Consider the following 24,123-nt stretch of genomic DNA (forward strand, 5'->3'; position numbering starts at 1 on the left):
TCTCCCATGTGGGTGGCAGGACCCAATTACTTGAGCCCTCACTGCTGCCTCCTAGGGTGCACATTAGCAGGAAGCTGGAGTTGGGAGCCAGAGGCAGGTACTGAACTCGGGTACTCTGATATGGGATGTGGGCCACATGCCTGCTCCAGTCTTCATTTTTTTTTTCTGGAAAATGAGCATTATAACATCCAAAAAATAAAGGTGACTTTAATTTTAACCACCCTCACATTTTTTCCCCTACTGGAAAAAAGAAGGGAAATGAAAAATCGCAAATTTCCATTGTCTGTTTCCTATTTGGTACCTGGTTATGGCTCTCATTCAAATTAGGGTAAAAATGAAACTGTTAATTTCAGATCTGATACCAACCTTTGAACTTAAGAGGAAAATTTGAACCAGTATCCATAATTACATCAAGAAACTTCTTCTGTTTAAAAAAAAAAAAAAAAAGTGAAGACATTATTGTGTTTTTGCCTTCTTTTTTTACATTTTATTTTAGGAAAACTGAAGCCTGTGTAAGAATGGAATGACGACCCCCAAGGACCCATCATCCTTTTTCCAGCTGTTCAGTCTGTGTCAGTCGAGACCTGTGGCAGGGATGAGGGAGGTGTTAGTTAGGAAGTGACTGAGCAGGTCATCTAACCAGCAAATGGCAGAGCCAGCGGTCACAGAGCCCGAATACTACCTTACTGTTCGTGCTTCCAGCCAGCCAGAGTCAAAATAATGGTGAAGAATTCTTTTAATAAGGAGTAATTTTTTGCTTTTGTTGTGTGCTTTTTTTAACTCAGAAATTCGGTGTGTCCACAGTGATTTTTTTTAATAACAACAGAGGCCTTTTTAAAATCCTGCTGAGCATTCATTTCAATGTCAGAAAAAAATACCACCCCCAGTCCCGTATTCAGATTTCCTACTTCTAACCAGTTTGGACAGTTTAATGTCAACTCACAGGTCTCATTTCCAAGTAAGGAAGCTCTTTGGCTGATAGATATCAGCTAATCAGTTTTTAAACCTTTTTTCTTCCGAAGAATCAAACAAAGGTCAGCACCCCACAGGAGTTTCACTTTAAGCTGACAGCCTAATGAAGGAGACTTGGCAGCTCCTTGCAACAGCCCTACCCTTGGTGTTCATGGTCCTAAGCAATACATCCAGCGAGCCTGTTTGCAAGTGGTCCCTGTGTACTCCATAGGGAAAATTGTTCAGTCTGCCTGCTAGTGTTGTAGGAAAGGAAGCAGAGCGCAGACACCAGGCCAGGGGCTGCCTCCTCACAGCATTCATAAAAGGACAACAGCTTCCCTTGAGTGCATGCACCTTTAAAAATAGCTGTCTATGCATCAGTTGCAAAATAATGTAGGCATTTGGTAATAAATGCTCAGATTTGTTTAAAGAGAGAAGAAACAGCACTCAAACGATTGCTGGAAACACAGGCAGCGAGATAAGCACTCAAGATTAGCCACAGTTAACAATCTGCTGGGACTTCCATGGCGGGTGGGAGGTGGTGTCTTTATTTTTAGTTCTTGTGTTGAAACCATGGATGAAGACCTGTCTGTTTATTCATTCTTGACCTTGGGCGGTCAGGTCTGCACCCGCATTCCTCCCATCAGGCTGTAATCTTGTTGAGCTGGGATATTCAGCAGGGCCCTGTGAGAGCATCGGTACTGGCCCGGGATGGTGCCCGGACCCTCACGCTCCTCATGCCAGTGTGTCCACAGCTGCCGGTGCAGGGGCCCGAGAAGGTCGCGTGTCGCTCACATTCACCACACCTGCAGCGCCAGGGAGTAGACTGACATCAGAGCGTGTGAGCGGAGTGCCCAGGCTCAAAGTGCTTCGCAGTTCTCTTTCTCACTGCCTTGCTGTGCGTTATGCTTTCCTGACAAACTGGGGGCGTCCAAAAGTATTGCCGGTCTTCGCCCCCCGCCCCAACCTGGGCTGTAGATGTTTGTTTTTCTTCGCTGTACTTGAATTTGTCTCAGCAGCCTAGGATCTGTGAGGCATACACTTTTTTTGATATTGGAAACTTGGTTAAGTTTGTAGTATATTATATTAATTTGGTCACTGCTACCACTTCATTTCTAATGAGGTTATTTTACTGCCTATTTTTTAAATTTTTTTAAAAATTAAGGCATCAAATGGGATATGATTAAAGACCTTGAAAGTCTCTTCCAGGCCGGCGCCGTAGCTCAATAGGCTAATCCTCCGCCTTGCGGTGCCAGCACACCAGGTTCTAGTCCCGGTCGGGGCGCCGGATTCTGTCCCGGTTGCCCCTCTTCCAGGCCAGCTCTCTGCTGTGGCCCAGGAGTGCAGTGGAGGATGGCCCAAGTCCTTGGGCCCTGTACCCGCATGGGAAGACCAGGATAAGCACCAGGCTCCTGCCTTTGGATCAGCGCGGTACACCGGCCGCAGCACGCCGGCTGCGGCGGCCACTGGAGGGTGAACCAACGGTGAAAGGAAGACCTTTCTCTCTGTCTCTCACTGTCCACTCTGCCTGGCCAAAAAAAAAAAAAAAAAAAGGAAGTCTCTTCCAACTCTAAGGTTTTATGAAATCTATGACTTATTAGGTACAAATATGAGGGTACTTCAGAAAATTCATGGAAAATGGGATTGAAAGATAAGTTTATTTTGATGCAAAAAAATTTAAATCCGTGTATAGTTTTTTTCATCAACTTTTTTAAGACATATAGGAAAGGGATCAAGGATCCAGAATAAAATTCAAATGGAAAGAATCAGAGTACTTGCCCCAATTTTTTCTTTATTTTTTTTTAAAGATTTATTTATCTCTTTGAAAGTCAGAGCTACACAGAGAGAGGAGAGGCACAGAGAGAGAGGTCTTCCATCTGATGGTTCACTTCCTAATTGGCTGCAATGGCTGGAACTGTGCCAATCTGAAGCCAGGAGCCAGGAGCTTCTTCCAGGTCTCCCATGTGGGTGCAGGGGCCCAACCACTTGGGCCATCTTCTGCTTTCCCAGGCCACAGCAGAGAGCTGGACTGGAAGAGGAGCAGCTGGGACTAGAACTGGCACCCATATGGGATGCTGACGCTTCAGGCCAGGGTGTTAAGCCTCTGAGCCATAGCACCGGTCCCTATTTTTATTTATTGAAAGATGCGCGAGCTCACACACACACACACACACACAGTCACACACACACACACACAGAGCTTCCATCTGCTGACTGAAGCCAGGAACCAGACACTCAATCTGGGCCTCCATGTGGGTAGCAGAGACTCAGGTATTTGAGCCATCACCTGCTGCCTCCCAAGGTGTGCAGTAGCAGGAAGCTGGAGTCAAGAGCATTTCCAGGACTCGAACCCAGGCACTCTGACACGCAATGTGGGTGTCCCAGGGGGTGTCATACACTGTTATTGCCAACTTTTAATTCTACAAAAATCTGTGTTTGGGGCAAATGAAATTCCCACAACACTGATGAATATGTTCCTTGTAATCTCTTTGGTGAGAAAGCTGCTTGGAACTTCTCCACAGAGAATGCCCTCAGGTACACAGAATATCGACAGAGGAGGCTCCGCGGTTCCAGCTCCCTCATTCTGGGACGGTGGTGTCTCCATGGGGTCCCTGTTTTGGTGCAGGTCTCTTTGTAGTTCTGCAAGAGGTTGTCACCAGCTTGGTTGTTTAACCAGGTGTGGGGAAACGGTCTTTGCAGTGTAGGTGCCTTGTAGGTAGTTTCCCATGTGTAAATACTGATTCAGTGCCACACTTGAAAAATAATGTGCCCTGAGAACCCACACCCCCAGAATTTCACAGGGTTGTTTTTTTCTACCAGTTCTCTCTAATCTATGTAGAATTTACTTTGAATGACTGCGAAAGAGGGCTTGAAAATGAGGCCTTTCTTTCCCAAGAGGCAAATGAATTGCTCCATTGTTGAGAGCCTGCTCTTCTCCAGTGGTTTGTGGTCGTCCCATATGTCAGTTTCTCAACTATCCTGGTGCGGTTGTCTGTCCTTGGGCTGTGTGTATGCAGCAGGTGCTCTCAAGTCAGCCCACCCAGGCTCCCCTCTTGCCTCTTGCCGACCTCACCACTTCCTGTGCCAGACTCCGCCTTTTTTTTTTTTTGAGGCTCAGTTGTTAAAATCTGCAAGGTAGAGATAATAACAAGGCCTCCTTTGGGACTGTTGTGAGGATCCAGTGAGGAACTGTGAAGGTACTGTCCGAAGTTCACGGAAAACGGAACAAAAAGTTGATTTTGGTGCCAAAACATTTTGAAGTCCGTGCACATGAAGGACCTTCAAAAAATCCCCGAAAAATGCGTATCAAGAAAAAAGCTATGCATGAATTTTGAAGATTTTTTTTTGCACCAAAATAAACTTACCTTTTAATTCCATTTTCCCTGAGGTTTTTCAAGGACTGTTGTACGTGATAAGCGCTCATATGAAAAAAAAAAATCTCTGCCGTCACCATTTATGGTTTTGGTGATTAATGAGTTCTCAGCTTCCAGCTTCAACCTGGCCCCGCCCCAGCTGCTGTGGGCATTTTTGGAGTGAACCGTTGAATCAAAGATCTGTCTTTTTGTCTCTTTCTCTGTTCCTCTCTCTCTCTGCCTTTCAAATAAAATAAATAAATTTTAAAAATCAAAAATTGAAAACCAGTAGAGAAATACGTTGGACTACTAGGCAGCATCCCAGTCTCCTCTTGAGGTGTCTGCTTCACAGAGGACGCTTTTCCTACCTGAGTCCCTGCTGCTGGGCAGTGCTGGGGTGTCAGAGGAGGTGGCTCGGCCATGATCTTCGCTTCCTTGCCGTGGGCCGTGCCGCTCTCCCTGCCGTGGCGTCTCCTGGCTCTCCCGCCCACCCTGCTACCTCCGCCGGCGCCCTCTAAGTCCCACCTCTTCCACGAAGTGCTGTGGCCCACGGGTTTCAGTTCTTTCTGGTGCACAGTCACCCCAGGAAGTTAGCTTGAATCACTCCAGGATTAGTTCAAACGAAGGTGCTCTCCCTTCTGCCAAGAAAAGCGCACGGTGGCATGCCCTGGCCTTCTCACCTTGCCTTTGGATATGATTGGGTCTGCACTGGCCTTGGCCTCCGGGGCTCGGCCAAGGGGATTCCCAGGAGACCTGCCTTCCTTGTTAGCCAAGTTGCCAAGACTGACTAATGTCACATTGTTGACAGACCTGTGCAAATTCAGAATCCTTTCTATGCAGGAGCTGGGGCAAGAGGCCTACCCAGGCGTTCCCGCCCACCCCCCACATGCCAGCCCCTGCTCACCCCAGCCTGCCGTCAGGGTTTGGGAAACAGGGAACCCCAGGCACCATCCAGAATTCCAGAACCCCCTCCAGAGGAAGCTGCTGTCTAGCCGCAAGTCACTGAGTACTTCCTGGAGGCCAGTCCCCAGGTAGCCCAGATGTGTTGCCAAAAGGCCAGAGCTTTTTAACCGCGATTTCACTTCCTTCTTTCTCTGAACATGTGTGAGCCCTCACACTCCTTGAAGCGAGACCCACGACTGTCAGAGCAGCCTCCAGACCTGTCCAGGGATTTGCATTTCTCCCAAAGCATCCTGTGGGTCTGCACCGCCTTGCCATGGGCCTTGCAGCCTGCAACACCCCTCGGAACTGTGCCCTCCACCCACATGGCTCCTGCTTTTAGTGGCCTTCTCCTGCTTTGTCTCCGTAAAAAAATGCATTTGCCAGACTCAGCTATTTCCTGGCTTCTCCTGGTATTCTTTGAGATTCCTGGCAGTATGAATGGGAGGAGTGTACTTTCTCATTAGCACAAAGTCGTATCTTGGATTCTGCCTCTTGGTGAACCAGCGGCTGGTTGTTAAGTCAATTCTGTTTGCTGCAATGCCCGACTTTACCCAGAGTTGAGACAGATGGAGACTCTTAAAAAAAAAAAATTCTGTGTGTGTCAGAAGGTCTTGGGAAATCCTGTGCTAAATCTTGGCAGCTCAAAGTTGTGATTAGGATGAGTTTTGCAAATCAGTTATTACCCCTGTAGAGAATTAAGTAAACAAGAACTCACCATTGAAATCTATGCTTCTGGAGTTTGAGGCCTACAGCCACCAGGCAGGGAGAGCAAGGGTGCCAGCTGGTTTGCAGGGAAGAACTGCACTGGGCGTGGATTTCCACCAGAGCCTTTCAGCGTTCTGTGGGGCAGCCCTCCATACACAGAAGGTCTGGGCTTTGTAAATGGCAAGGGACTGGGGCAAGGCGTTCAACTCTGGTGTAATTCTGCGCGGTTCATAACAGAAATGCTGGCCATGAATGATCTGCATGGTGCCTCTGGGGACAGCAGGAAGGTTGCTGGTTACGTCAAAAACTGAAAAGGACGTTTCCAGAAGCAGCTATTTTGAAAGGGTTCTGGAGGGAAGAGGCCAGATTCGCGTAAGACAAAAAGAAACGGATGGGTGTAGCTGCTGTTGAACTGGGGCTCAGTGTGAGTGAGCTCTGCCTCCTGGGCAGGGCTGCTGATTGTGGGTGAAGTTCAAGGGGACCATTGGCTGCTCTCCTGCCCACATCCCTTCTGTCCGGGATGCTTTCTTGTGTGGCCATATCATTGGGATTTGCAGAGTTCCAGACTTGAGGCAGTGCATCCGTTAGCGCTCCGGGGTACCCCATGTGGCTTTAGCTATGGGGACTCCGGGAACAGTGTTTGTTTCTCACAGGAAGAGGACCATCAGCTAGAAACTGAATTTCTGGCGTGTCTTTCCATGCCAGCAGGCAGAGTGCTCCGAAAGAATAGCAGCGGCAGGCGAGGACGCCGCCTAAGGTGGGGAGCGCCCGGCTGGTGCAGCTTGCAGCTCTGACACTTGTAACTGATGGCCCCTGTCACTTCCTGTCGTACAGCCCAAGTGGCGGGGAGGAGTTCCTTCAGGGAAAGCATGCTCAGCCCTGCTCAGAGAATCACGGCCACAGCGCTCTGCTGCAGTTAGGGGCTGGGGAGTCCGGGTGGATGAGGTCGGAGCGCCCCATGGTGTGGTGTTGCTTCTTTGTCCGAACGCAGGTAAGCTTCCTGCAGAGGGGAGGCGGGGCGGGCGGTTCCTGTCCGCCAGCCAAGCCCAGCTGAGCGGTGCCGGGAGCTGAGGTGTGGGAGGGTGCAGTGGTCTTCTCTCAAGGAATGCAGCACGGGGCAGCTTTTAAGAACACCTGCCCCCTCTAATATGAATCAGGAGAGCCGTGCGGTTGTGTTTAAGACTATAGAGGGTTGTACTTGCTGGTGATGGGGAGCTAAGTGGTGGGCATTGCTGTTAGTGCCTCCCATGGCCTCTGTGATTGGAGGAGAACGAGGGGTGGGGGTCATTACCTCTTTGCTGCGACACTAACTTTTTCCTTGTTGCATGAGGACCGCTCTCATTAATGGAAGGAAAAGAAAGAAAGAAAAAAATAAAAGCATGCATCTGCCTTCTGACTTGTGGTTACTGATTTTTATTCACAGTGTGGATTTTTACCATCTTTTCTTTGGGTTAAAAGGATGATTGGTGTGAGTTTTTGGAAGGCCATTCTGCTTGGAGCAACTTTTGTAGGTTTCCCTATGGTGGTGGTGGCATTTTGAATGTGTTCATTATTGGGAGGATGAAGTCAGATAATAGCAGTGGAGAATCAGACTTCTCATGGAGAGCGGCAGTGCCTGGTTTGGGTGCCTTTGGAAGAAGCGGCCGGGAAAGTTACACTTCTCTGTGCTGGAGAAGGAGTAGGGACCCTGGAGCTTACTCTCCCTGTCCCTTTGGTTTGTTTCTTGCAGGGGAGGATGTTAAAGTGTTTGATAAGCCAACACTGTATTTTAAAGGAGATGCACACTGCTTTTTCAATTCCTCTCATCAGAATTATGTTTCTGAGACTGGATTTTGTTAGCACTAACTGCGGTTCTTGGTGTAAGACCATTTAAGACATACATTGTTCTTCTAATCTTATTTATTGTGGTAAAATACACATACCACAAAATGTGCCTTCTCAACCATTTTTAAGTGCATAGTTTGGTGTTCTTAACTGCATTCATGCTGTTGTACAACCGTCACCACTATCCACCTCCACAGCTTGTTTGATCTTGTAATACTGAAACTCTCTACCCATTCAGCAGTAGTTTCCAGTTGCCTCCTTACCCCAGCCCCTGGCAGCCTCTGTTCTTTGTCTCTGTGATTTGGGCTGAGTATCTTCAGTTGAATCAAACAGTACAGATGTTCTTTAACTTATCGTTGGTCACATCTCGATAAACTCCATCATGAATAGAAAATAGCATCAAGTTGAAAATACATTTAATATACCCAACCTTTTGAATTCCACAGCGTAGCAACTCAGTGCACTGTAGAGCATCGGTGTTTGTCTTTGTGATCATATGGTCAGTGGGAGACTGTGGGTCACTGTCGCTACTTAATATCAGAGCAGAGTAATGTCTTGTATTTTGGTAGCCTGGGAAAAGATGAAAATTCAAACCATGATCTCTACTGATTATGTATTGCTTTTGAACCATTAGAAAGCTGAAAAATCTTAAGTCAAATCATCCTAAGTTGGGGACCATCTAGATTTGTCTTTTTAACTGACTTATTTCACTTAGTAACCTGTTCAACCATGTTGTAGCTTGTATCAAAATTTCCTTCTTTTTCAAGGCTGAATAATATTCCTTTGTATGGGTGTATCACATTTTATTTATCCACCCAACAATAGACATTTGGTTGCTTCCGTATGAAGCTATTATGAATAATACTGCTATGAACATGGGTGTACAAATATCTCTTTGGTCTCCTGCTTTCAATTATCTTGGGTATCTACTCAGAAGTGGAATTTTTGGATCTTATGGTAATTCTATATTTAATTTTTTGAGAGGCAGAGACAGAGACAGAGAGTGGTCGTCCATCTGCTGGTTCATTCCCCAGATGGCTGCAATGGCTGGAGCTGCACCATTCCAAAGCCAGGAGTCAGGAGCTTCTTCTGGGTCTCCCACATGGGTGCAGGGACCCATAGACTTGAACTGGAGCCCATACGGGATGCTGGTACTGCAGGTGGAGACTACCTGCTATGCCACAGCACTGGCCCCAGCCCCATTCTATTTGTTGTTTATAACAGCCATGTTAATGGGTGTCAAGTTGCATCTCATTATGGTTTTGATTTCCATTTCTCTAATGATTAATGATATTCAACATCTTTTCTTGTGCACTATTGACCATTTGTACATCTTCTTTGAATAAATGTCTGTTCAAGTTCTTTGCCTGTTTCTGAATCGGATTTTTTTCTCTTATTGAGGTTTATTTTTAAGATTTATTTATTTATTTGAAAGTCATAGTTATAGAGAGAGAGGGACAAACACACACACACACACAGAGAGAGAGAGAGAGAGAGAGAGAGAGAGAGAGATCTTCCATCTGCTGGTTCACTCCCCACAACAACCAGGGCTGGGCCCATTAGAATCCTGTAGCCAGGAGCTTTGTCTGGATCTCCAAGTGGGTTCAGGGGCCCAAGGACTTGGACCATTCGCTGCTGCTTTCTCAGGCACATTAGCAGGGAGCTGGATCGGAAGTGGAGTAGCTGGGAATTGAACTGGCACCCATATGAGATGTTGGCACCACAAATGGCAGCTTTACCTGCTATGCCTCAGCGCTGGCCCTGCCATTAAGTTTTAGTTCTTTATATATTCTGGATGATAATCCTTGATCACATATATGATTTGCAACTATTTTCTCCTGTTCAATGAGTTACTTTTTTTTCCCAAAAAAATCTTTTATTTTATGAGTTCAAATTTCGTAAGTACAACTTTAGGAATATAGTGATTCTTCCCACCGTATCCACCTTCCCACCCCCACTTCCACCCTATCTCCTCCTCCCTCTCCCCTTCCCAGTCCCATTCACCATTAATAGGTTGCTTTTTATTTTGTTGATACTGCACAAGTGTATCTTTAATCTTTCATGTGATTTGGGTAACTTCATTAGCTTTTGCCTGTGTCCATCTCACACACCCAGCTATTTGTTCAGTTGATGAAGAATAATTTTTAAGCTTTTGAGATAAGGAAATCAGCAGCATTTAAAATTATTTACTACATGTTAGTGACAGTCAATGCAATGTTAATAACAATAATATACTAGTGTCGTACGTTCATTAGCCGCTTATCCTGGTACAAAGCACTTCACTCATGAGTATTAGCTCATGAAATCCCTACAACACTGTAGGGATAGGCTATGATTCTTCCCGCTTTGCAGGTGATGGAAGTGAGGTTGAGAGAAGACAAATAATTTTTCCATGGTCACCTAACTGATTAAGTAGAACAGGTTGTATTCTCAGACAGAATGGATCCAGAAAGGGCATCCTTAGCCATTAGGTGCTACGTGATGATTTTATGCTGGGGTCCTTCCAAGATCTCCTATCATGTGCAGCTTTGGCAAGAACATTTGCTCTCCAGGCCTTGTCTAGTCCTATTTTGGTGGATGTTTGCTGTGGTCCAGTTAGTGCCTAAGTAAGGGGCTCTCATGCTCAGGACACTCCTCTGAACTCAGTTTCCCTACCTATCACGCAGAGATGTCTCTAAACTCATTTCAGTTCTGATATGAATCAGTGGTATGCAAATATTTGTACAAGGAGTAAAAAAAAATAGTTTTTACATCTGCCCTATTTCAAAGTCAGATGATTTAAGGAATGTTTTTAAGCATACATTTCGCATGGCTATCAACTGGAACTCAGAATGTAGTTGTTCTTGAAAATGTTATTGAAATAATTTTGATTCCTTAGCTCTGAGTTGCCAAATGAAGAATTTGGGGAAATTGTGGCTGGGTGTGGAAGGGAAGTCCTTGAAAGATTTCATAAATTTATATTCTTATGTTTGGTCAAGATGACCTTCTATCTGTGGAGACATGATGGAGTATGATGATTAAGAGCATGGGTCGGAGAACCAGACAGTTGCAGATGCTGCTCATGTAATCCGAGGCATATTACCAACTTTCCTCAACTTTCTTCCGTTAAATATGGATAACAAATAGTGCCTACTGCTTACCAGGATGGCCATGAGGAATGACTGAAATAACTCACAGCAGTGCCTAGCAGTGCAGCACTCGACTGAGATCCATGCCCCACGTCATGTGGACATATGATGACACATATGAATGTGTTGGTGGCTACCCCTGAAATGAATCTTTAGTGTGTAAGGTGTGGCAACAACAGGGCTCCCAAGAGTCTCATGTCCTGAGATAAACACGGGCCCAGTATGATGGTGTGGAGGGGAGGAAGTGGCATATCCGTGGAAGACAGAGACTTCTTTTTGTAGTCCCTATCGCAGCCATGTTTTTACAGCTTGCCCAGGATGCTAAGTGGGAGTCATGGAAGGGGAAGTTGATTCAGCCCAGACTCCGAAAAGGCCTCTCTGGATGAAATACTCAGAATATGTGACTTGGAGGGGCAAGGTCAAGGTGGTGACCCCAACTGTTCCCTGGGACAGAAACAATGGATGGTGTTAGGACCTAAAAATAGATGGTGTCAGTGTCATTTAGGGAAACCAATTTTGGAGACTGGCGGGAATGGGAAGGTCTCTTGGGGTGAGCTTAGAGGCAGCCTCTGAGTGCCAGCCTTCTTTTTCTAAGTAATATTGCGCATACTCCAGCTCCTCCATATCCCTGGGGCACCTGCCATGGTTTGGTGACCTTGTTCATTTCCCATCTCTTCTCCTTCAAGGCTTGTCTGAGTCTTTACCACCTCCCCCTTTCCTCTTACAGACCCCACCTAGCCCCTGCCTTAAGCTCCAGGTGTTCTCTCCAAAGTAGGCTTCTTTGGGGCAGGAATGAGAGCACTGGGCTGGGAGTCAGGAGCTTGAGCTTGGTTCTGCATTTAACCTAGGGCAGTGCTAAACTTCCCTGATGCCAGGTTCTCGTCCAGGGCCACTAGAGACACAGCTATTAAAGAGCTGGATCTCGGGGAGGATATTTGGCCCAGTAGTTAAGCTGGCAGCTGATATTCCCACATCCTATATTGGAGTGCCTGGTTTCAGGTCCCAGCTCTGCTCCTGAGTCCAGCATCCTGCCAGTGCACACCCTGGGAGGCAGCAGGTAATAGCTCAGGCAGTTGGGTCCCTGCCACCCAGTGTGAGACCCGGATTGAGTTTCTGCTCTCAGCTTCAGCCTGGCCCATCCCCAGCTTTTGGGGAGTAAACCATTGGATAGGAGATCTCTGTCTCTCGTCTGTCTCTCTCTGACATATATATATATATATGTATGTGTGTGTGTGTGTGTCCTGGATCCTGGGAGTAGACAGCCTGCATTTAAATCCTCACTCACTGTCATTTACTCTGTGACCCTGCACAAGTTCCTTACCTCTCTGGGCCTCAGTGACATCATCTGCAGAATGCAGATGATAATGTTATCTGCCTCATGGAATATGAGAAGCTTATAAAACAGTATCTGTGGAGTCCTCCCATCAGTGTACCTTGTTGCTGTTCAGAAATGCTGGCATCCCATATGGGTGCTGGTTCAAGTCCCAGCTGTTCCACTTCTGATCCAGCTCCCTGCTAATGTACCTGGGAAAGCAGTAGAATATGGCCCAAATCCTTGGGTCCCTGAACCCATGTAGGAGACCAGAAGGAAGCTCCTGGCTTCAGCTTGGCCCAGCCCCAGTCATTGCAGTCATCTGGGGAGTGAACCAACAAATGGAAGATCTCTCTCTCTGTCTGTGTCTCTGTCTCTCCCTTGTTCTCTGTAACTTTCAAAATAAATAAATCTTAAAAAAAAAAAAAAAAAGAAATGCTCGCTATGATTGATTGTGATTTGTGGGAAAAGGAGACTTGAAATGAAGCACCATTTCCCAAACTTTACTCATGTTTTCCATGTCCACATATCACCTGTGCTATTACTGTTCACTTTAAATTGCATAGGGTTTTTTGTTTTGTTTGTAATTTTTAAACATATTTTTATGAATGGTAGAGTGACAGAGAAAGGGAGAAAGGAAAGAGAGAGAGAGGGAGAGAGAGAATATCTTCCATTGGTTCATTTCCCAAATGCCCCCAACAGCCAGGGCTGACCTTGGCCAAAGCTAGTAGCTAAGCAGCTGGGAACTCCATCCAGGTCTCCTGTGTACCTGGCAGGAAGCCAGGTACTTGGGCCACCATTGGCTTCCTTCCTAGATGCATTAGCGAGAAGCTGGATCTGAAGCAGAAAAGCCAGAACTCAAACCTACACTTGATAGGGGATGTGGGTGTCTCAGGTACTGGCATAACCCTCTGTGCCTCATTGTTTTACAAATATTTTTAGACTTAGGCTTATCCTGTGCAGTAATAGTCCTGATATTACAGGCTTGAAATATGTTTCCTAAAACATATTATAATAAATATATACAGGTTTACTGCATATGGTCTAAGATGGTAGTGTTAACTCCAGGATCTCCTTCCTACACTGTGGAGACCCTAGACTGTGGCTTGGAGCACCCGTGGTGCAGGCTGATCTTGATCTTGACCTCAGCTCCTTTGCTGAGATGAGCAGTGAGCCATGCCTTCATTCCTCGGGCAGTGCCTGATGACCAACCCCCATGCTTGATTCTGTGCCAAGTGCTCAGTGGCCCAAATGTGGGTCTTTGGAGCCTTTCCTGTGTTCTTTGAATGAGACATTGCTAGTCTCGAGAAAATGGAAAAGAGAGAGCCACACAATCACCTGATTTCTGAAATCCTGCCGCAGTAAGAAGTGAGAGAAGCCAGGGTCACTCTGTCTGAAACCTCTGCATGTGAGTAAAGGAGATTGTCTCAGGGTTTTGCTGCATAACAACCACTCCCAAACCCAGCAGCAGACACTAGCGAGTGTGTATTTTTATGCTCAGGCTTGTGCAGATTATCTAGGGTGGTCTGCCCCACAAGGGTCCTTCCTGGAAGCACCTACCCATGTGCATGTTCTTGTGCTGTGGCAGTCAGGAGCAGGCAGAGGCACATGATGTCTCTTCAGGCCCAGGGTCATTGTCCCTTTCACCCCTGTTCCTGAGCTAGGATCTTCGGGGGAGAGCATGCATATTTGCTGAACACTCAGTGAATCTATCACCGAGGTCGACAGCGTTGACTCACTCAACTTTGTTGAATTTCCCAAACCTGACTCATGTTTTCCATGTCCACATATTACCTGTACTGTTACTCTTCACTGACTTTGCCTTAAAATTGCACAGGGGTTTTTGGCTTGTTTTGATTTTATGTGTTTAAAGATTTATTTGAAAGGGAGAGTGACAGCGGGAATGGGAAAGATGGACAGGGAAAGGAAAGAGAGAGAGGGAAAGAGAGAGATCTTCCATCCATCTACTGGTTCACTTCCCAAATGCTCACAACAGCCAGGGCTGGGCCAGACCAAAGCCAGGACCCAAGAACTCCATATGGGTCTTCCTTACAAGTGGCAGGAACACAAGTACTTGGGCCATCATCTGCTACCTTCCAGGTGCATTAGCAGGGAGCTGGATCAGAAGCGGAGCAGCTTCTGTATGGAGCACTTTGCCATGGTGGGGGAGAGAGGGAAATAGAGCAGCATTAAATGATGGAGGTGATAAGGACCCGAGGCCTGCCACATACTAGGTCTGAATGAATGTACATGGCTGACAACCTGCCAGTGCTTCTTGCGTGCTGGGTGATAATGAGTATTTCACGTGGCTCGTCTCATTTGGTCCTTACAGCCTCTATGTGGATTCAACTCAGATAAGTGTGTGATCCCATCCTCCATTGTTAAACTTGTCATGTTAGAGGTGAGCCAGGGGAAGGTCACTGGAGGCATAGCAGCAGGCAGGGGCCACATTCAAAAATATCATTCGTGATGTGGGTGAGGGAGGCAGACTTTGCATCACAGAGGCCTGAGTGTAAAACCCTTGTGGGTCTGTTTGTATGCACACTTTGTGGACTGTTCTGGATGCTAACTCATCAAGTACCCACACCTACTATGAACTGGGCATGGGACTTGCGACCTCTCATAATTTCAGCCTCTGCTGTCTTGAGGCCATGTGCATCTTTGGGTATTCTCTTTAGGAAAATCGCATGTAGTTGTGAAAATTTCCGTTCACGTTCATGACCCTAGAGGAAAAATCTGCTATAATTATTCAACCTACCTCCTCTCCCTTGTCTTTCCTTCTCTCTCTAAGACATTAATGTGGTGAAAGAAACCTTTCTGTGTTTGTATGCCAGGGTAAGATTCAGAGTCTGACTTGTAGTAACTGCCCACTGAGTATTTTCTAAATGAGTGACACCATGAAGATGAAGTGTTGTGCTATCTGGCTTGCACGTGCCTAGGGTCACAGAACTTTTGGACTGGCTGGCATAGGAAAGCTCATGGCATCCAACCCCTTTATGTTATGGATTATGAAACTGAGACCCAGAAAGGTTAGTTCACTTGTCCAAAGGCTCACAGCTCATACTAATATTGTTTTCACCCAAGCAGATGGCTTATGCCCCGATCCACTGGGGTCAAGGTCCCTGGGTGCTCATTCTGCCTCTCAGTTCATGTAGGAAAAGTGAGTTTTCTTGTCCCTCCTATCTGAGGCCAAAGACATGGAGGACATAAACATGTATGCCGTGTGTTGACTGTAGCACCGTCATGGAGTGGACACGCAGGCCATAGTCCCTGTCACCTCTTTCTCTGAGTGTCCCCTTTCCATTTTGCCTCCAGGCCTTGCCCTGGGGCACGGAGACAGACTGATGGGATTTGTGCTGGGACAGGGGGCCACAGGAGCCGAGGGTGGAAGGTGGATTGGGGACTGGGCGGGCTGGGGTTTGTTCCTGCAGCATCCTGGAGAGCCTGTGTGGAGCCATTCGTCTATTCTTAGTTTCAAAGGCACTTTGTTCTCCAGTGCATTGTTGTAACAGCCACCAGGAAGTCAGTGCCTGCCCGGGTCAGTGATGCCACTGTTCCTGCCTGTGGCCGCCCAGGTGGGAAGTGGGCTGCTTAGTCTCAGGGCTGGGCCTCCGTCAGCAGGGTCACTGTGGCCCTTTCTCCTTTTGTGGTCTGCTCAGGGCAGGGAAGGGTGCAGAGGAACCAGAGATTCTGGTGAGTCTGTTTTTCTTTATAGCAAGAATGACTGCAGTTACTTCTATGTGAAAAGAAAGATGATCAGTCCAGACCGCAGCAGAACACTGTGCCCGCTGAAAGAAATATCTATTTAAACTTGACCAAGATTTTTTTAAAAGATTTATTTATTTATTTGAAAGTCAGGGTTACAGAGAGGCAGAGGCAGATAGAGATCTTCCATCTGCTGGTTCACTCCCCACATGGCCACTATAGCCAGAGTTGGGCTCAATCTGAAGCCAGAAGCCAGGAGCTTCTTCCAGGTCTCCTAAGTAGGTGCAGAGGCCCAAGGACTTGGGCTCTGTTCTACTGCTTTCCCAGGCCATAGCAGAGAGCTGGATCAGAAGTGGAGCAGGGGCTGGCGCTGTGACATAGCGGGTAAAGCCATTGCCTGCAGTGCTGGCATCCTATTTGGGCGCCGGTTTGAGTCCCAGCTGCTCTACTTCTGATCAGCTGTCTGCTATGGCCTGGGAGAGCAATAGATGATGGCCCAAGTCCTTGGGCCCCTGCACCCGCGTGGGAGACCTGGAGGAAGTTCATGGCTCCTGGCTTCAGATCTGCACAGCTCTGGCCATTGTGGCCATGTGGGGAGTGAACCAGTGGATGAAAGACTTCTCTCTCTCTCTGCTTCTGCCTCTCTATAACTCTTCCTGTCAAATAAATAAATCTTAAAAAAAAAAAAAAAAAGTAGTAGAGCAGCCAGAACTGGAACCAGCGCCCACATGGGATGCTGGCTCTGCAGGCTGCAGCTTTACCTGCTATGACACAGCACCGGCCCCAAAAGTATCATTTTTCACCCACCACATTAGCAGAGAGGCAAAGGCTGGATGACATGATTTGGCAAGGACAGCGGTTTGTCATGCATGCCCAGGGAGAGCATACATGAAGAGCAGACCTTACACAGGACAGTTTGACAAGGTTTATCACAATCACAGACATCCATTCCTTTGGATCCACTGGTTCCATTCCTTCGTGTGAATGCTGCGGAGTTGCTCACCTATGTAGACTGGTTTGTGTTCAGCAGCAAACTAGCACATCCAGTCAACAGGGGTTTAGATGGATAAATGTTGGCACATTTAAAAATGTATTCTGGGAGCCAGCATCGTGGCATGGCAGGTAAAGCCGCTGCTTGCAACACCGGCATCCCATATGGGTGCTGGGTTAGTCCTGGCCGCTCCACTTCCAATCCAGCTCCCTGCTGATGGCCTGGACAAGCCGTAAGTAGCAGATTACCCACATGGGAGACCTGGCAGAAACTCCTAGGTTCTGGCTTCGGCCTGGTCCAGCCCTGGTCATTGCGGCCATTTAGAGAGCGAACCAGCAGATAGAAGATCTGTCTCTACCTCTTTCTGTAACTCTGCCTTTCAAATAAATTTTTAAAAATCCTTTAAAAAATAAAAGATAATGATCTGTAGCTGTTGAAAAAAATGAGGCCATCTTTTAATATGTTGGCATGGAAATTTGTCTGAGATGCTCTGCTAAGCAAGTGTAGAGCAGTGCCTATAGCTTGTTATTGTTTGGGTAAAATAAATGATTTGCTTATTTATGTCCACAGCAGCTCTGAAGGAGTGCAGAAGGAACTGTTCACAGTGGTGGCCTCCTGGGAGAGGAATGGTTGGCTGGGGTGGGAGAGAGGTCTACTTACTGTTGTATGGTATGCCTTTAAGAATTTAATCCCATCATTTGTAAGACCTATTCAAAAAAATAGATGCCTAAAAAATATAAAAAGGAATGTTTGGGAGGTGAATCTGGGAAGGCTTCCAAGAGAAGGTGACCTTATGGGCAGGGTTGTAGGGAATGCGTAGGAGTCCTTCTGGCAGGAGAAAGGTTGAAGCTCAGAGGCATGACTAAGCAGGACAGGTTCAGGCATTCGTGAGTACCCACCCAGCACGGGGCAAGAACACTCTGTATAAAACTGGGCAGTCATGGAGTTTGAACAGACCTAAACCAGGCCAGATGGGAAGGGTTTCCTGAGCCAAGTTTAGACTTAACTCTGTGAGCCATTGGCAGCCATCAATGGTTTGAAGGAAGCAGGAAGTGACAGGATTGTATTTGTGTGTGGCAGAGTGGGGGATGCCATGAAACAGTGGTTCTCAAAATCAATCTGAGGACCTCTAGGTGTCCCTGAAACCTAGTGGGCACCAGCTTCCTGCATAACTTCAAAGTATCTTGTCTGTGTATGTGTTGACCAAAACTACAAATCACAGCCAATGGATGGCAGGCAAGAGATGTGAATCCAGCTGTGTGCCGTGCAGCTGGGTACGGAGAACTGCCAGCATGGAAAGCAGCGCTTCTCTTTTCCCTGTGTTTTGGAAAATATGGCTAATTTGCATTAAAATACAAGAGATTAAATGTAAAATGTGTATTTTTAAAAAGAATATTTTTAAAACTCCCAACTTGATTTTCTTGTGCTGCGAATACTCCTGGATATAACCTGTATGAACAAAAGCTCACTGGGGCCCTCAGTCCTTTTGAGAAGGGGTCCTGAGGGTGTCGAGGCAGGGAGACCCCGTGTGTTAGTGATTCTGGCTGGATCAAACTGAACTCTAGGCAAACAGTGCAGCTACTCCAGGGTGAGTCAGGTTGGGAGTGTGAGTGAGCCGTGCTGGAGCCAATGTGCATCTTACCCATCCAGCTGCCATGCCCGGATCTGGGCAGGTGTGTGTGAAAGAGGGGTGGGGCTGAAAAAGGTGTGCTTGCTCGTTAATCAACCGACATGTTCAGGGAGGAGAGGAAGGGGGCTGATGGGCCTGCTTTGACTGATAGGAATGCTGGTGCATGTCCTCTTGGCCATTTTCCCACCAGCGGCTTTTTCTGTTGTTTTCTGTCCTCTGCTGTTAGGAACACGCTCGGTCTCCCTGGACAGGACAGGTCTCTGTGGGCCAGTCACCCCAGGGCACCCTCGTGAAGGTGGAGCCCTCAGACATCCACGTCCTTGGCTTGTCTGGAAGCCGCAAGGTGCTCTCCAGTCTTGGACTCGCCCTCCAGCTCTCCAGCTCTCCAGCCCTTCATGTGGTCAGACTTCTTAGCAGTGCCAGGCTGAGGGTGTGAAACTAGACTGTGTTTTAACTCCTTCCTGACCATCACCTCTCTCTCCATCCCCTGTCTTGGAGTGTTCAGTAGGTGATTGTAGGGAATGTCTTTGCCTTAAGGGAATCTCCCCGACCCCCACCAGGTGTGTGTGTCGGGTAGGAGGGACTCACAGCAGCAGACTCTATATTCGAGTTTCTTGGTTAAGAAGGAGTAAAACCCTGGGACACTGCCCTTCAGAGAAATTGCTCAGTCAACTGTCCTGGTTCTTGTGTTTGCTCTGATCTGGTGTCTCGTGGAAGAGGAAATCAGCGGCCTGACCCGGGCTGGTATTTGGAGCAAGGCCCATCTGAGGCCGTGAGCTGAGACCTGGGGCTTTGGGCACACAGCTGTGGTATGTGAGTTTGGGCTGGCTTCTCCGGACAGCTCACAGACTCTCGCCTGATTCAGGCCTTCCTACAGGCCTCAAGCCGCAGCGGCTTCAGCCTGTGACCTGTGCAGCTGCACGGGGCCCAGCATTCCGAAGGGCCCTGTGCACGATTCAGCGCTGTGCTGTTGTCTTCAAACTCAGTACTTTTGAGATGAAGCCCCCCCCATCATTTTGCGCCGAGTCCTGTAGATTGCGCAGCCAATCCTGCCTGGAGCATCTTCGTGTCTGCCAGACTGAAAAGGGCATGACAGGAATGGGCGTTTGGCCTAGTGGTTAAGACACCCATATCCCACAACAGAGGACCTGGGTTCCATCCCCAGCCCCAGGTCCTTGATTCCAGCTTCCTGGGAAGCAGCAGTGATGGCTCAAGTTGTTGGGTGTCTGCCATCCATGTGGGAGACCTGGGGTGAGTTCCCCAGTTCCTGGCTTTGATCTGGTCCCAACCCTTGCAGACATGTAAGGAGCAAACTGATAGACAGGAGCTGTCTGCCTGTCTATCTCTGTCCGTTTGCCTCTCACATAAAGAAAGAACAATTTGAGGGGCGTCACAGAAGGTGCAGCTCCATGGGTAGCACATTCCCCTGCCCTGGCCTTGAACCCTGATGGCCTTTTCCATGAAGTACTCCTTTCCTCATTTCCTGCACTGCTTTTTGGTTCTGTCTGTCTCTCTCTCTCTCTCTCTGTTTGCTGCTGAGCTTGAACCCGGTGACGCTCCACCCTCTGGTTCCACCTCCTCACTGTCTGTGTCGTGCCGCCCTTTTTTCTCGTGTGTGCATTTTGTGGGTGTGCTCACTGTGTAAAATGATCTCTGAGTGTACGTTGAAGCGCCGTGTAGTGTTCCTAAGCAGGAAGGCTGTGGCAGAGAGAATAAGCTTCTCTGGGGAGTGAGTGGCCATGAGATCAGCATTGCTGAGTCAACAGTGTACATTAAGACGATGTCTCTAAGAGCAAACACACATAAACAAGGCTCTGTATTAATTGGTTGACAAAAAATGTTACAAGAGGTTCGCTGGAACGTGCTGACCCCTGCTTCCCCTGGAGTGATGATGGCTCAGTGTCCGCTAACTCTGTGTTCATGGTGACTTCAGAGGGCATAGCTACTGCCAGTAGCAAAAATCCCCTGTGTATACACACGCGTGCATGTCTTTTCCTCTCCCTTGCTTGTTTCTTGCCCCGCCCCCACACTCCCTTTTTTATCCCAATCCTTTGCTGTTTTGGTTTACTTTCATTGGTCATGGGTCCTGGCCTTAGCCTTCAACCAAAGGGCCTTTATTCATTCAGTGTTTGTGGGGTGCCTCCTTTTTACCACACTGTGCGCTATGCTAGGAACACACACAGCATAGACCTAATGTTTCAAACACATCGCTTCCCGATGGGTCATTGTTTTCTGTGACTTTGAGGCAAGTCCAGAATCTCATGCTTACTTCTAGAAAGTGTTTCCCAAGCTCTGCCATTCTCATTGTGGCTTCTCTCCCCACCAGCCATCTCCTTGGCCACATGTTGGCAGAAATGCATGAACCGTGAGAGGTAAACTTTACAGGTCTCCTGATAATGAAACCGAGATCCAAGAGGGAAAGTGAAATGCCCTCAGGTCACACAGCTGGTTTGGTGACCTTAAACAGGAGATAACAGGGGCTGGCCTTGTGGCACAGTGTGTTAAGGCCCTGCTTGGAATGCCCAAGTTGAAGTGCCTGTGTTTGAGTCCCAGCTCCTCCACTTCCAGCCTTGCTTTCTGCTAATGCCCCTGGAAGGCAGCCATGGTGGCTCCAATACTGGATCCCTGGCACCCACATGGAAGACCTAGATGGTGTTACAGGCTTCGGGCCTTGGCCTGGCCCACTTCCTGTTGCTGTGGGCATTGGAGGACTGAACCAGATGGGAGCTTGCTCTCACACAGTTTCTCTTTCTCTGCCTCTCTGCCTTTCAAATAAATAAGTAAATAAAAAGTTAGATGACAACGCAGGTCCTGACCGTTCCCCAGGGGCTCTGGTTTACAACATATGGATCTGAGGAAGATAATGTCAATGGCAATGTCTGATAAAAACATATAAAACAGATTTCTGCAAATTGTGTACACTGTAATAAAGCTGGAGAAATTGTACAGACGAAGTTTTAGACAACAATCCAGGTTGACGCTTAGAGAAGCATTTTGTGTTTGCAAGTCAAGGTGTCCGGATGTTTGCAATATGGAGGGTCTTTCCGTTTCTGCTTTGGGTGATTTTCATGGTCAAAACATCTGTTACAGCGTTTCCAAGAGCAGGTATCACTTGGTTGGAAAACTGTGGGCATAAATTTGTGAGCCAGACAGTGACCGCAGTGTGGGGGAAATCTCTTGCAAAGCCAACCAGGAAGCAGGTCAAGCAGCCCTCACTTCCCGCTCGCTCCCCAAACCCAGCCTCTCCCTGCCCCTCCCAAAGAGGGGAAGGAAGAAGGCAAGGAGAGATAAGGTGCCCATCCTGAAACAAAGCATGGCTAACCCTTCTGGGTCCCCCAAACACTCCCACTTCCTGTCACTAAAGTTAGAGCTGTTGGATAGAAATGTCATGTTTAATCCATGATTGGCAGAGAGAAATCCAGCGCTGGGGCGGTTCAGATCCCCTCCATAAAGGACGGGAGTAGGTGGGCTCCCTTCTCAGGCATCCCAGGGGAGAGGGCGACAGAGCAGTGTTTTCTGTGATTGTTGTGAGCAGCAAAAAGCACCAGTTATTTTGTGTGAAGTTACAAAGAAAATCTGTTTTAAACCTCACTCATTTGCAGGTCATCTTTTATCATAGCCCTTCACACTGAAAAAGACTTAATTTTCTGCAAAGCAGTTTTTTCTCTTCTATCTGTCTTTCATGGAAAGTTAATATTACCACTATAAGCAGAAAATCAGTATCCTTACCATATGTAGAATATACTATTAATATTAAATAAATTGCCATCTGCACCTGGTCCTCTGTGTGCAACTGTGGCTTCCTGTGGCCTTCTACCTGGGAGCTTCCAGCCAAGGCAGCCAGCACCAAAGAGAGCCTCCGCCATCAGTGAAGGGTGGAACTGGGGTCAGTGGAACATTATGAACTGTGTTTTATGCCTACTCTCTGGGATTCCCCAATGGGTGGAACTCTAGCTGCCCAAGTCTGTAACCTGCTGGTCCACACCCTCTGTTGGTTTCCTTCCTGTCTCTGTCTCACTTCCCCACTCCCAACCAGTTCTTCCCAGGAGATGTCCCAAGTAAACTACTTATACCCAAGTCTTTAACCCAGGATCTGCTTTAGGGGAACCCTAAACTGAAGACACCCACTAAGCACGCTGGGCTAAGATGACATACCTAAAAGTATTTTTAATTTTTGTTTATTTTATGTGAAAGGCATAGGGGAAAAAAGATAGGTGATCAGTAGATAATCTTGAACCAGCACCCATATGGGATGCTGGCATCACAGGTGGAGGCTTAACCTGCTATGCCACAATGCTGACCCCTAGAGAGATAATTGTATATCTGCCGGTCCACTCTCCCAAATGCCTGCAACAGCTGAGGCTGGACCAGGCTGAAGCCAAGAGCAAGGAACTCAATTCAGGTGTCCCATGTGAGTGGTAGGGACCCAGTTACTTGAGCCATCATCTGCTGCCTCCCAGGATGTACATTAGCAGGAAGCTGGATCAGAAATAGAGCCAGGATTTGACCCAGACCCTCTGGTAAGCAGTGTGATCATCCCAAATAGCATCTTTTTTTAAAAAAGATTTATTTATTTATTTGAAAGACAGTCATAGGGGAGAGACGGTTGGGGGAGAAGGAAAGGTATCATCCATCTGCTGGTTCGCTTCCCAAATCACTGCCAACATCCAGAGCTGGACCAGGCCAAAGCCAGGAACCAAGATTTTTATCTGGGTCTCCTATGTGGGTGGCCATTTGGGCCATCTACTATTGCTTTCCCATGCTCATTAGCAGGGAGCTGGATTGGAAGTGGAGCAGCCAGGACTTCAATGGGCACTCATTTGGGATGCTGGCATTGCAGGTGGTGTCTTAACCTGCTGTACCATGATACTGGCCCCTCAAGTAGCATCTTAACCACTGTGTCAAACACTTGCCCCAAAATACCTGTTTTTTTTTTTTTTTAAACAAACAAACAGATCCTATGCTTAAATTGAAAATGGTAGTATCAGAATAAGTTCATGGTTATACACAGTCTTTCTCCCCCCTCTCCCCCAGCTGCTGAAAGGGTCTGGAAGCAATGAAATTCAGTAGCAAAGAACACACACAGTGCCCAGATGTTGGTTTCTAAATACCATTCTCCAGTAAAAGGAACCACAATTCTTTAGAGAAGAGACTCATTCTAGGGCTGCAGTGGGAAAGATACAGAAGAGCCTGGAAGATGTTTTTGTACAAAAAAGTCATGAAGTGAACGAGCTGGATGCAGGCACCAGTATGTAGGGCTCCTCCTAGCCGAATCCAGGACAATCTGAGCATCATGATGAACAATAATGGTAACAGATCATAACCCACATTGACGTACCCTTGTCCATGGGTGCTGAAACTGTGGATAGTACCAACCCCTACCCAGAGAATCCTCAATGACTAATGGCACAGATATACAGGACAGTGGGTGATGTATGTCCCAGGTGAGATGGAGCCATATAGCATGAGACTTCATCCCACCACTCACAACCATCGGGATTTCAGATTTACTGTTTATTTCTGAAATTTTACTCTTAATATTTCCAGATTCTCATTGACCACAGGTAACTGAAAGTACAGAA

The 24,123-nt window shown here is 47.3% G+C and overlaps 1 protein-coding gene across 3 annotated transcripts in view; it reads left to right on the forward strand.

The window, feature by feature from the left end:
- The window catches only part of ARHGEF3 (Rho guanine nucleotide exchange factor 3), a 336,416-nt gene that overhangs the window by 121,927 nt on the left and 190,366 nt on the right, over positions 1–24,123 (forward strand). Inside the window, exon 1 of one of the 3 annotated variants that reach the window (XM_008260826.5) lies at positions 6,316–6,942. The exons of the other annotated variants lie outside the window; for them this stretch is intronic. Coding sequence (XP_008259048.1) covers positions 6,892–6,942 — 51 coding nt within the window. The 5' untranslated portion in view covers positions 6,316–6,891. Of the gene's footprint in view, positions 1–6,315; positions 6,943–24,123 lie in introns of those variants that run through there. 3 annotated transcript variants of the gene reach the window in all.

The sequence above is a fragment of the Oryctolagus cuniculus genome, chromosome 10 (genome assembly GCF_051225735.1).
Source record: "Oryctolagus cuniculus isolate XC-2025 breed Fujian yellow rabbit chromosome 10, ASM5122573v1, whole genome shotgun sequence".
NCBI classification, from domain to species: Eukaryota; Metazoa; Chordata; class Mammalia; order Lagomorpha; family Leporidae; genus Oryctolagus; species Oryctolagus cuniculus.